The following is a 14,161-nucleotide window of genomic DNA, read 5'->3' on the forward strand; positions in this document are numbered from 1 at the left end:
CTACCATACAGGCCTGATTGGTGGAGAGCTGCAGAGATAGTTGTTCTTCTGGAAGGTTCTCAAGCCTGATTGGTGGAGAGCTGCAGAGATAGTTGTTCTCCTGGAAGGTTCTCAAGCCTGATTGGTGGAGAGCTGCAGAGATAGTTGTTCTTCTGGAAGGTTCTCAGGCCTGATTGGTGAGAGCTGCAGAGATAGTTGTTCTTCTGGAAGGTTCTCAAGCCTGATTGGTGGAGAGCTGCAGAGATAGTTGTTCTTCTGGAAGGTTCTCAAGCCTGATTGGTGGAGAGCTGCAGAGATAGTTGTTCTTCTGGAAGGTTCTCAGGCCTGATTGGTGGAGAGCTGCAGAGATAGTTGTTCTTCTGGAAGGTTCTCAAGCCTGATTGGTGGAGAGCTGCAGAGATAGTTGTTCTTCTGGAAGGTTCTCAGGCCTGATTGGTGGAGAGCTGCAGAGATGGTTGTTCTTCTGGAAGGTTCTCAGGCCTGATTGGTGGAGAGCTGCAGAGATAGTTGTTCTTCTGGAAGGTTCTCAAGCCTGATTGGTGGAGAGCTGCAGAGATAGTTGTTCTTCTGGAAAGTTCTCTTCTCTCCACAGAGAAACGCTGAAGCTCTGTCAGAGTGACCATCGGGTTCTTGGTCTCCTCCCTGACTAAGGCCCTTCTCCCCTGAATGCTCAGTTTGGCCGGGCGGCCAGCTCTAGAAAGAGTCCTGGTGGTTCCAAACTTCTTCCATTTACGGATGATGGAGGCCACTGTGCTCATTGGGACCTTCAATGCTGCAGAAGTTTATCTGTACCGTTCCCCAGATCTGTGCCTCGATACAATCCTGTCTCGGAGGTCTACAGACAATTCCTTGGACTTCATGGCTTGGTTTGTGCTCTGACTTGCACTGTTAACTGTGGGACCTTATATTGACAGGTGTGTGCCTTTCCAAATCATGTCCAATCAACTGAATTTACCACAGGTGGACTCCAATCAAGTTGTAGAAACATCTCAAGGATGATCAGTGGAAACAGGTCCTGAGCTCAATTTGTATTGTGTGATTTCTTTCCATTTTTTATTTGTAATAAATTTGCAAAGATTTCAAACAAACTTCTTTCACGTTGTCATTATGGGGTATTTTTTGTAGAATTTTGAGGAAAATGAATTTAATCCATTTTGTAGTAAGGCTGTAACACCACAAAAAGCGTTGTGAATACTTTCCGGATGCACTGTATATGTTTTATTATTATGATCACTAAATAAATTATAATAATGTTTGTTGAATTTTTTTAATCATTTATCCTGTCTTTTTCTCTCCCCCCCCCCCCCCCCCCCCCCCCTCCCCCTCCCTTTGTTTTTCCTGGACCTTGTCCCGCCATCTACGTATAGGTAAGACATCTGATTTCATTGTTGTTTTTGTCCAAATTTCTAAATCTCTCCCTTTTTTTATTTGTTTGAGTTGTTAATCAAACACACAGACACCACAGCGCTCCATACAGCTTATATTTTAGCATCTCTCCTCATCGTCCTGTAAATGAGACGTCTCAAACCAGCCCCTCTCTAAATATGTCCTGAGGCGCACAGTCAAAACTGAGAAATATCTCATTTAAAACACTCCCGCTCTCTATTTCAGCTCTTCTGCGCAAAACTCACAGTAAAGGCTTTGATATAAATGAACTGGTCTGATGGTGAAGTTTCTGTGACTAGTTGCCTGAGCTCATAACCAGCACCGTCTCCGTCTGGAGGCGAGGGTTAGTGTGTGTTCAGCGTGTCGGTGGTGATAAGACCCCTGTAGTGGAGTTAACACTGAAGATCAGCCTGTGTTTGAAGTAGAAATGATGGACTCAGACCCGGGCGATTAAAAATACAGCCAAAAGAACTGAGAGAAGCCTGACTCTGATTAAACCTGGCACAGAGAAACACCAGCAGGGCTACACACACACACACACACATACACACACACACACACACACACACACACACACACACACACACACACACACACACACACATACACACACTAACTGAGAGTGTAACGGACGTGTTAACATCGTTCACAAGAGCAGTTACTAATACAACACATACAGAAAATGAGATTCGGCCTGTTGTTGGTGTTGGTTAGGTGAGCTAGGTTGGCAGCTTTAGTTTGTTCCTGAGGCCAGAAACATGCTTCACACAAATACACAAGCACAAACGTCATTGCTTGGACTTAAACGCAGCATTAGCATGTTTCGTCAGGACTTTCCTACAGGTTTTTAGAAAACAGCTAGCTAAGTTGCTAACAAGCTGCTAAATAATGTCTACAACTACCTTAATAATGTGTATTTGCGTGCTTGACCAAATGGTAGGTGTAGTCCTTAGATAGCAACTTAGTTTTGTGAATTAGCTTACTGAGTTAGCCTACACATTGACGTCACGACTGAACCTTTAGCTAGCTATAAACATGTTTGTAAGATATACCTTACTCAGCAAGTTTCCCCTGTAGAAATTGACTAGAAGTATACAGTATTTCACAGTTCATGAGCTTTTCTATGCTGTTTTAAAGTAGTTGTCTGAGTAATGTTGCCAACAAGATAAACTCACATGATGCACTTATGTATCTGAACAAATGAAGTGTGGAAAGTTGGACACTTAAAAGTCACAGCTTGTCTTACATAGCGAAGGGGGAGGGGCTATTTGACGGACACTGGATGACAAGTAACCTTAGAAAATGAATGTACTAGATAGTAGAGTACTATCGTGGTTAACTACATGGTGTATAGTATGTCATTCGGGACAGAACCTTAGAGTTTATGCTAATGCCGCTATAGGTCCCCTTGTGGCAGCAATGAGAATGTTGTCATTGTGAAATGAATTTCACACACAACTCAAGCTTGTGTAGCTAGAAGCATCTGTATTGGTATACTTGTGTAGAGTACATCTAGGGAAAAAACACTGAGATGACAGTAGTCTCAACTGTTCTGTTAAAGGAAAAACACATCTGTTTTTATGCAATGCTTCCTTTGATTTAGTTAGCATCACTGGATAGAGGCTAGAATTAGCACTTGGGAGAAATGGATGGATGACACTTTGTTATACATTGCAGAACATGTTCATATAAATAAAATTTATGATTAGTTCTCCATCTTGGGTGATTTTTTTCCACTCGAGAACATGAGATCAACACAATGGATTGTGCGATTGCCTTCTCTGAGGAGGAAACATGTGATGTTCAGTTGATCTTTTGAAGGAAACACTGCATTGTTTTCTAGAGCAGCCGTTCCAGATCATCCCAGATGTGCTTTTCCAGATATATTAAACCTGTCAGAACATTATCACTATCAGTATTATCTCTGCACTTCTTCCTCAAGCTTGTCAGGCCTCTCCGGTAAAGCACAGTGAAACTCATAGTCTCAGAGAGCACCAAAACTTTCCTTTTGTATTGGCTAGTACTTATTTCTAAATGCTTACAATGATCTCTACAAATCCTTCCCCATTGAATGTTAAAGCAGGTTTCAGTTGGAAATATTGACTTCTTTATTTATCTCCATGAATTAATGTTTAATAGTGATATGATGTACTGTTTGTTTGCTGGCTGGAGTAAGTGTAAGACGTGCTAAAGCATGTTGTGTCTGGTCTGAAGGGCTTCTGAAGGCCCAGCGGGTGTGTATGTGTCTCTGTTACGCCTGACTGCCTTTACAGTGTTTCTGTGACGGAGTGTGATCTAATGCCACGCTCAGTGCTGCGCCATACACTCTGACAGCAGTTTAACCTCTGCATCTGGAAACACACACACACACACACACACACACACACACACACACACACACACACACACACACACACACACACACACACACAGAGAGAGAGAGAGTCTGTGTGAGTGTGTGTGTGTTCAGATAAAAACACTACAATTACAGAATACATTCTTATGTTCATTTGATCTATAAAATGTGCCGACCTCTACCTCAGTCATCGGTGTTTTGGAGGAGGTGTGTGTTTGGGGAACGCTGTGAAGAAGAGGATGGGATCTGATGCTGGAACGCTGTGAAGAAGAGGATGGGATCTGATGCTGGAACGCTGTGAAGAAGAGGATGGGATCTGATGCTGGAACGCTGTGAAGAGGAGGATGGGATCTGATGCTGGAACGCTGTGAAGAAGAGGATGGGATCTGATGCTGGAACGCTGTGAAGAGGAGGATGGGATATGATGCTGGAACGCTGTGAAGAAGAGGATGGGATCTGATGCTGGAACGCTGTGAAGAAGAGGATGGGATCTGATGCTGGAACGCTGTGAAGAAGAGGATGGGATCTGATGCTGGAACGCTGTGAAGAAGAGGATGGGATATGATGCTGGAACGCTGTGAAGAAGAGGATGGGATATGATGCTGGAACGCTGTGAAGAAGAGGATGGGATCTGATGCTGGAACGCTGTGAAGAAGAGGATGGGATCTGATGCTGGAACGCTGTGAAGAAGAGGATGGGATCTGATGCTGGAACGCTGTGAAGAGGAGGATGGGATATGATGCTGGAACGCTGTGAAGAAGAGGATGGGATCTGATGCTGGAACGCTGTGAAGAGGAGGATGGGATATGATGCTGGAACGCTGTGAAGAAGAGGATGGGATCTGATGCTGGAACGCTGTGAAGAAGAGGATGGGATCTGATGCTGGAACGCTGTGAAGAAGAGGATGGGATCTGATGCTGGAACGCTGTCAAGAGGAGGATGGGATCTGATGCTGGAACGCTGTGAAGAAGAGGATGGGATCTGATGCTGGAACGCTGTGAAGAAGAGGATGGGATCTGATGCTGGAACGCTGTGAAGAAGAGGATGGGATCTGATGCTGGAACGCTGTCAAGAGGAGGATGGGATCTGATGCTGGAACGCTATGAAGAGGAGGATGGGATCTGATGCTGGAACGCTGTGAAGAAGAGGATGGGATCTGATGCTGGAACGCTGTGAAGAGGAGGATGGGATCTGATGCTGTCACAGCTAGGCCCGTGTAACAATAACTTCTTTTTGTTGTGCGATATATTATCCCAGAAATTGCGATCAACTATATTATTGTCATTTTAAGACCATTTTATGCCACTTAATATACAATCATAATATAACAGCATAATACTCCAAGTAAGCCTACACACTTTCTAATGACAACAACCTTTAAATACTTTAGATCATGGAAATTAAATATAAATACAAAAACTTGAATAAATAGTAAATAAAGTGCAAAGTAACAAGTAGAAAAACACAAACACACACTTGCAAATGCACAAAAGGCACTAAAGAAGATTTTCCATTTACAGATTTCTCCCTGTCCTTCTTCTCTGTGTAAAGTAAGCGTTCACACTATTGAGAACACAAACCCTTAGCAGTCAGATGTCCTTATGAACAGAGACACAGAAGTCTCACCAGGCCATATCTGCTGATGAAACTGTTTTAGTGCGCACCATTTTACACCGTGACGTTTATATTTTCACCGGAACTGTGGATTGCGGATTTGAAATCCAGTGCATTTGGACTTATTCTTCCAAACTGTCTTTAGTTGTCAGGAAAACACTACAGTATATATGCCTTTTTTCACCTTTTTCCTGATCGCTCTGTGTATGAAGGAGCTGCCCGAGCCCCGCTTTCACTTCCGACACGGAGAACAGAAAAGATGACGGCACGATCGGTTAAATGTTGGTGACATTCATTATCATGTAAACATAATGAGCGATATATTGCGTCACCAGAAATGATTGAGGTCATGTACATATATTGTGCAATAAGTCGATATATGATTATTGCGACAGGCCTACAGCTAGCTTGCTATTGCTACCCTCTCTGAAATTGCCTACCCTACCTTTAACTAAACTAGGTTTAGTACGAAATAAGTTCCCTTTCGAAGTGGATTTCAACACTGTGTCTTGGATTGATGCTATGGGGAACGCCATCTGAAAACGCGGCACATTTCATTGGCTGATGACAGTCAGTGATGTCATCAGCGGGGTCCTGAGTATAAGATGATGCCTGGGATTAGATACACGTCATCAGCTTTTTTTGTCTTCAGGAGCCGTTTGTAAATCGTGCGTGTGAAGGCGATCTATAATGGAGAATCTGAGCGAGCTTTTCAGTTGAGGAGCGATTTCTGTCGGCCCAACACTCTCTCCCATGAGCCTTTCATTTCTTCCCGAACAGTTGAAATGGTTGTGGCTGTTTATCCATATTATATCCTAGATCTTGTGCCTCAAAACATAGTTCTGTGAAACAGTCTGTTCATTCACAAGCCGCTCGAGCTGTGTACTAAACCTACATAACTAAGCCTGCCATCAAACCTTCAGTGATGAACTGTAATGAATCCAAACATGATCTCGACTATATTATTTGTGATTATGGTTTCTGAATAAATGCACTTGTCTCTGTGAGACAGTACAAAGTCTTTTTTGCTGTTGTTTTAATAGAAAAACATTAATGTAATTTGGAGTTATTGTAATTACAATTAGGAATTTCACTATTTAAATTTTTGAGAGAAGTTTCTTGTTTTACCAGTTTTCATAATGTAGACAGAGAGTGTGTTCATGTATATGATTAATAGCCTTTAATAAATCAAGAAACTATAGATGACGTCAAATGAAACATGCGTATGAGTCGACGTTCTCTTGATTTGTGTTTATATATCTGAAAGTGCAATGATTCTGATCAAATACATGAAATATAAATTTGAGCAAAATAATCATGATTATCAGTTTAACCATTATGCAGCATGACGAAAATGTGAAAAGTTTTCATTGACTAGAACTAGACTAAAATTCCCAGGCATTTTGTCGACCAAAACATGACTAAACAAAAGTAAGACTAAATATGCTAAAAACTAAAACGTACATTTGACACAGGACTAAGACTGACTAAATAAAAAAAAACACCTGACAAAATTAACACTAAGCAAGAGACAGTGTGTGTGTGTGTGTGTGTGTGTGTGTGTGTGCGCGTCCATTACAGCGGCTCACAGCAGATGAAGTCATCCAAGTGGGCAGCGGCAACGCTAATGAGCCTGACAGCTGACCGCGCTGGACACGACACACACACACACTCACACTCCTCCCCGCTCGGATACATATGCTCACACACCTGGCCCGCATCGTTACCTGTTTACAAATGACCAGCAATTTTCTGCTTGGTTCAGCAGCAACTGTTCTCGTCCCTGGTGTCATCATTAGGGTTTGAGAGTTCATGTTTGGTTATTATGCCTGTCTCTAGTGTTTTGTCCCTCTTGTTTTGTACACATAATCACGGCCTTTCTCCCTCTCTCCGACACCTTTTCTGCTAAATTATGCACTCTGGGCCACATTTCTCCAGCACGGCATTTGCATGCTTTATTTGGAGGAATGCCACGTGTGTACATGTGCAAGCGTGTGTTCGAGGATGCGTGTGGATGTGTGTTTGTAATTACGAACGCTTTGGAGAAACAATAGCTTTGTTCTGAAGCATATACCGAGTGTCCTACGTAGACAGCAGCGTAACACCACAGAAGCTCATGAGGGACTGGTGACACCACAGAAGCTTACGGGGGACTGGTAACACCACAGAAGCTCATGAGGGACTGGTAACACCACAGAAGCTCACGAGGGACTGGTAACACCACAGAAGCTCACGAGGGACTGGTAACACCACATAAGCTCACGAGGGACTGGTAACACCACAGAAGCTCACGAGGGACTGGTAACACCACAGAAGCTCACGAGGGACTGGTAACACCACAGAAGCTCACGAGGGACTGGTAACACCACAGAAGCTCACGAGGGACTGGTAACACCACAGAAGCTCACGAGGGACTGGTAACACCACAGAAGCTCATGAGGGACTGGTAACACCACAGAAGCTCACGAGGGAGTGGTAACACCACAGAAGCTCATGAGGGACTGGTAACACCACAAACGGACTGGTAACACCACAGAAGCTCACGAGGGACTGGTAACACCACAGACGGACTGGTAACACCACAGAAGCTCACGAGGGACTGGGAACACCACAGAAGCTCACGAGGGACTGGTAACACCACAGAAGCTCACATTGGACTGGTAACACCACAGAAGCTCACGAGGGACTGGGAACACCACAGAAGCTCACGAGGGACTGGGAACACAACAGAAGCTCACGGGGGACTGGTAACACCACAGAAGCTCACGAGGGACTGGTAACACCACAGAAGCTCACGAGGGACTGGTAACACCACAGAAGCTCACGAGGGACTGGTAACACCACAGAAGCTCATGAGGGACTGGTAAAACCACAGAAGCTCACAAGGGACTGGTAACACCACAGAAGCCCATGAGGGACTGGTAACACCACAGAAGCTCATGAGGGACTGATAACACCACAGAAGCTCACGAGGGACTGGTAACACCACAGAAGCTCATGAGGGACTGGTAACACCACAGAAGCTCACAAGGGACTGGTAACACCACAGAAGCTCACAAGGGACTGGTAACACCACAGACTGGTAACACCACTGAAGCTCATAAGGGACTGGGAACACCACAGAAGCTCATGAGGGACTGGTAAAACCACAGAAGCTCATGAGGGACTGGTAACACCACAGAAGCTCATTAGGGACTGGTAACACCACAGAAGCTCATGAGGGACTGGTAACACCACAGAAGCTCACGAGGGACTGGTAACACCACAGAAGCTCATGATGGACTGGTAACACCACAGAAGCTCACGAGGGACTGGTAACATGACAGAAGCTCACAAGGAACTGGTAACACCACAGAAGCTCATGAGGGACTGGGAACACCACAGAAGCTCATGAGGGACTGGTAACACCACAGAAGCTCATGAGGGACTGGTAACTTGCTCATGAGGGACTGGGAACATCACAGAAGTTCACGAGGGACTGGCAAACACCACAGAAGCTCATGAGGGACTGGTAGCACCACAGAAGCTCATGAGGGACTGGGAACACCACAGAAGCTCGAGGGACTGGTAACATCACAGAAGCTCATGAGGGACTGGTAACATCACAGAAGCTCATGAGGGACTGGGAACATCACAGAAGCTCACGAGGGACTGGCAAACACCACAGAAGCTCATGAGGGACTGGTAGCACCACAGAAGCTCATGAGGGACTGGGAACACCACAGAAGCTCGAGGGACTGGTAACATCACAGAAGCTCATGAGGGACTGGTAACATCACAGAAGCTCATGAGGGACTGGTAACACCACAGAAGCTCACAAGGTAATTGTTCGCTGCTATTATTAGTGGATTCAGATGAAATAAGGTCATATTAATTTTTAATATAGTTTTTTTTTTTTTAAATGGCAATCTTCTCAGTTATATTTGTCAAGATACCATATGTAATTATTCAGAGCTACTCAAATGTTTTACGTACAGTTAATGAATTCATGAGGGATATTTAATTGATTTCACAGCTTTAAATTTACTCAATATATTTAAGTGTAAAAATGTTTCATAAAAAAATGTATTTTATTTTCAGCTCACAAGGTTTGGACAGAGCAAAAACATGAATCTGAGTGCGTGAAGCGGCCATATGCATTTCTGAGCATTTTTTTTACGATCCCACACACTGCGTTTAATTCAGTGTAGATAAGCTCCAGACCAGTGTTTCTCTTTATAGTGAATGCAGTAAACACAGTAGTATGGCTGTACACACACACACACACACACACACACACACACACACACACACACACACACACACACACACGTACACAGAGGCCATTTACAGCATCAATGCTATTGCACTCGGCCTGTCATATATATCTCGTGAGCGTGACACCTTGCTTTAACGCTTCACAGTGCGCCGGCCCACACGCTCCACTGCTAAACTAACAGGACAATGTGGAGAAGCTTTCAGTGCTTCAGTCCTGACAGGAGGAGCGGCGGGTGAAATATGGAGAGGGGGAGAGAGAGAGAGAGAGAGAGAGAGAGAGAGAGAGAGAGAGAGAGAGAGAGAGACTTTGACACAGGAAATAGAATAGAAGAGACAGTGTTTGAGATGTATGTGAGATTCACAGGCTTTCTGAGAAGTAAATAGTCATGTTTCCATTCACAGTTACAGATTGAATTTATATGCAAAATTGGAATGTCGCATAACATTTTTTTTGGGTTTTATGCAACACTTTGACTCGGGTGTTTCAGAATGACTAAAACAACATTAGAGATGCTGTGATGCTAGCAGCCGTTAGCTAGTGTTCTCATTGGCTACTAAGTCTTTGATTGACAACTTCTTGAGTGGTGTGGATGTGAGAGTCTGCAAGTCAAACATTTTGCCTATAATTTTGTTAGTTTCTTGAAAAGTTGCATTCAATATTTTAGGCACAAATCTGATTCCATACACAACTGAGGGACCGCAATTAGTGTTAAATTGTTATTAGTTATTATTATTAAAAGCAGGATTTAGCTGTTACGTAATTAAGGCTATATTACAACAAGGTTTCCACATTACGCAGATGTGAAGTATATCTTCCTGAGGCCTGCGCTCTTCAGATCTCCAACGACACCGCAGTCATGCTCACTTACAGGGGAATTCAACTATAAATCCTCTCAGCGTCTTCAGCGACTGTCCCCCTCCGACTCTTACAGTCGCAAATAAGATCCAAATTATGCAAATTATATTATCTTCTCACACCGAGAATTAAGACAGAGAGCAAATCAGATTGAATTCTAAACTGTTGAACTCAGTCGCGCCTCTGCTGCGTTAAACAGAGATCCAATTAGTTCAAATGCAAATTCCAGCTAATTAGTTTTTCATTTCATTTCATGGGTGCAAGCAACACTTTGGCATTATTTGCATATCCACCTAATTCTCTGCGATGAACATTTAATCTTTAATCTTTTAGTTTATTTCAAAAGGCTAAATGAAAACAGAGCGTGCAGATTCGTTCGAGTGCTCGTATATTGCAGAAACGCTGCGCATTAAGAGGATATTCTATGATGCTACAGTCTTGTATACGATCCCTTTTTCATATACAAATTGCAGGGACTTGAAGGGGAAAACAAACCTGTCAATTTCAGGTTAATAGTCTCGCCGTGTGTCCGCTCCGCTGAAGATTTATGCCTGAAATTAGTCAAATGTGATCAAATAGCAGCCCAGTTAATCTTCGGGCCCGTGTCCACGTCGGGCTTTATCTGCAGGCGTAATTGAAGACAACTGTTCATCTGAGGCCCCCGAGGCCCCGGCACAGGGATATCAGGGGGTCGCGAATGCGCCTCTGTCACCGTGATGAATGTTTACGCCATGACACGCAGGAATGGAAGATTGTTTTAAACAGGTACACACTTAAAACCCCCGCGCGATCGGCCACGGCCATTTGACTGATTGGATGTGTGCCGTGCTTTGAAAACTGATATTAGCTCATTTGTTAAACTTGACTTGTTAAAACGGCCCCAATCACTCATCCTGTATGTGTGTTTCCAGTGTAGAAGAGCCTGTGCGCTCTCAGATCACGCTAATAAGCTTTATAGCTGCCAGTCTAGCGCTACACTACAGGTAATCACACATATGGACCAAATGGACCAGTAAAACATCAACAGTCGAGCTCGAGAATTCAGTGTTTGTTTTCCGAAGCTCCTGGTTTATATTATGCATAAACAAGCGAGATTCGTGTTTTGTTACGTATTAGTCATTTACTCCCTTCTGCTTCATATTGAATGAACTTCTATATAAAAGTATGGGAGCTGTTTGGAAGGTGATGATTGTGTAATGTTTGGGTATGTGTCCATGTTGATGATGTCATGATGATGTCATCAACAATCAACCTGAGACGATGTGATGGAATGAGGAAGTTTTAAATTTAATTATGACTTAAATATCAGTTTGTTCCTCTCGCAAAACTATCATCTAAAAAACAAATTGGCACACAGATAAAGGATAGTCTGAACATTAACCATGGCAGATTTGTAGTCTCTAACCCAAACCCTCTAGCGTCACCAACTGCCCAAAGTTATGTTAATTCTAATAACTTTTGAACCTTCGGCTAGAAACACTTTTTTTTTCTTCATCTGATTCCTTGGCTCAAAATGATTCGATTGTACTCTGACTATTTTGAATTTTCAGAAAAACCTACTTTTCGAACTCAAACTCGATCATCTTCAGATCATGCCGACGAAAAGTTGTAGAATTCACATGGTAGTTTTTGAATAACATGGGAACGAATTTGACGAAGAGCATGTCAAAATTAACATGAGGCTGTATCTCTGCAACACTTTAGCGTATTCTGACCAAACTTGGTGTGTGTTATGACACCCATGACCTGAGGATACCTGCTCAGTTTCGACGCAGTGCCACCTAGTGGTCAGGAGATTTGAAAAATTATTATAACTTCAGAACAGTTTGTGATATGAAACTCTTTAGATTCGGTGCAGTATGCCGAGTTGAATGATATCAGCCATTTTGAATTTTGTCGTAAAATGCTATAAATTACGAATAAATTGCCATTTCATTTAATTACGATACTCGGAAAGTGTCATCAGCACTGAGCCCTGAATGTCCTCAAAGAGTTTTGAGACAGCGCCACCTTGTAGTCAAAATTTATTATTAAATTAAATGATTTTTTAAAGGGGTGGTATAATGCCCTTTTCACAAGAATTAAAATAAGTCTCTGATGTCCCCAGAGTGTATATGTGAAGTTTTAGCTCAAAATATCCCACAGATATTTTTATATAGCATGTTAAAGTTGTCACTTTCTGAGGGTGAGCAAAAACGCACCGTTTTGTGTCTGTTCCTTTAAATGCAAATGAGCTGCTGCTCCCAGCACAGGGGGCGGAGCTTCAATAGCATGCACTCACACAGACATGCACTGAAAACTTTTAGCCTTTTATGTTCAAACCGGATTCAGTCAATGATGGAGAGACTCAAGAAGAAGTGACAACATGTAGAAGCAACAGGACATTTCTGAATGGTTAGTTGATGAATTTATGTAGCTTATGTGTAGTTATCTTCTATAATAGCATATTCTGTCTTTATAATCTATAAATCGTGTTCAGGGGGCGGAGTTTATGTACATTTTAGGGTTCATGATGTCACTAACCCTGGAGGAATGTGGTGTAGTCTCTACCAGCCGTTTGTTGTAGTCCTTAAAAAGCAATTTCTTTAAAAGCAAATATCTCCCTTTGCTTTGAACTTTGAGCGTCGTAACTTTGCAGATGTTGTTTATGCTCAAACAGCAACATTACACACTAACTAAAGTTAAAAAAGTGAAATCATAATCAACCACCCCTTTAAAAATGCTAATAGCTTTTGATAAATTTTGCATACTGTAATGGAACTGGTCTTAATAGATTCCCTGGGTCATGCCAAGAACATAGATAATAATATTCTCATAGTCTGCCGAACTTCCTGTCCACTATTTAGATTTTCTTTAAAAACCTACTTTTTCCAACTCCTCCTAGACTGTTGCTTGCTTAAAACCGTCTCCAAATGTCTTCACTCTTTTTTGCAGTTGGTTTAATACTCGCTACCTTATATTTAGTGTCTCATTCTGTGTCTGTGATGCTTGACCCCTTAACTGCTGCTTGCAGCTATATTTGTTATTATTATAATTATCATTATTATTATCATTTATTTATTTAATTTTGACCTCAGAAGTATTGGTAAGTCTGAAATACACACACACACACACACACACACACACACACACACACACACACACACACACACACACACACACACACACACACACACACACACACACACACACACACACACACACACACACACACACACACACATATCTCTGGCCTTCTTTTGACACTCAACTCCGTCAGCGCTCCACCCTTCAAAATCCCTCTATCCTGTTCATCATCAGAACTGCACAATCAGATTAACCTGTGTGTGTGTGTGTGTGTGTGTGTGTGTGTGTTAATCTCATTAGCTCAGCTCTCTAAGTACAGGGTCTCTCACTTGTGGACTCTTAAGATAATGCCACCACAACACCAGCTCAAATAATTAGAAATCAACACAGGTGTGTGTGTGTGAAAGACAGTAACACACTGCTGAGCAAAGGAGAAATGTTGAGGACAGCGTGAAATCAAAATTGTTTAGTTTATTAATAAATGTCCCTGGTACACTATTCATCAGTACGTTTGTTTTTGTTTTGTTTTGTTTTTTAGCTCATTAAAGTGTAACAATTTCCTCGAATTTAAAACCTCTTGTCTTTTTTTTAAACTCATTTAACCAAGGCTGTGCGGGTGGAGAAAA

At 42.6% G+C, this 14,161-nt stretch overlaps 1 protein-coding gene across 2 annotated transcripts in view; it reads left to right on the forward strand.

The window, feature by feature from the left end:
* Nucleotides 1-14,161, forward strand: part of wwox (WW domain containing oxidoreductase) — a 250,708-nt gene that overhangs the window by 201,570 nt on the left and 34,977 nt on the right. The window contains exon 9 of one of the 2 annotated variants that reach the window (XM_082159702.1): nucleotides 1,368-1,558. The exons of the other annotated variant lie outside the window; for it this stretch is intronic. Coding sequence (XP_082015828.1) covers nucleotides 1,368-1,436 — 69 coding nt within the window. The 3' untranslated portion in view covers nucleotides 1,437-1,558. Of the gene's footprint in view, nucleotides 1-1,367; nucleotides 1,559-14,161 lie in introns of those variants that run through there. 2 annotated transcript variants of the gene reach the window in all.

The sequence above is a fragment of the Leuciscus leuciscus genome (assembly GCF_965113295.1).
Source record: "Leuciscus leuciscus genome assembly, chromosome: 25".
NCBI lineage: Eukaryota > Metazoa > Chordata > Actinopteri > Cypriniformes > Leuciscidae > Leuciscus > Leuciscus leuciscus.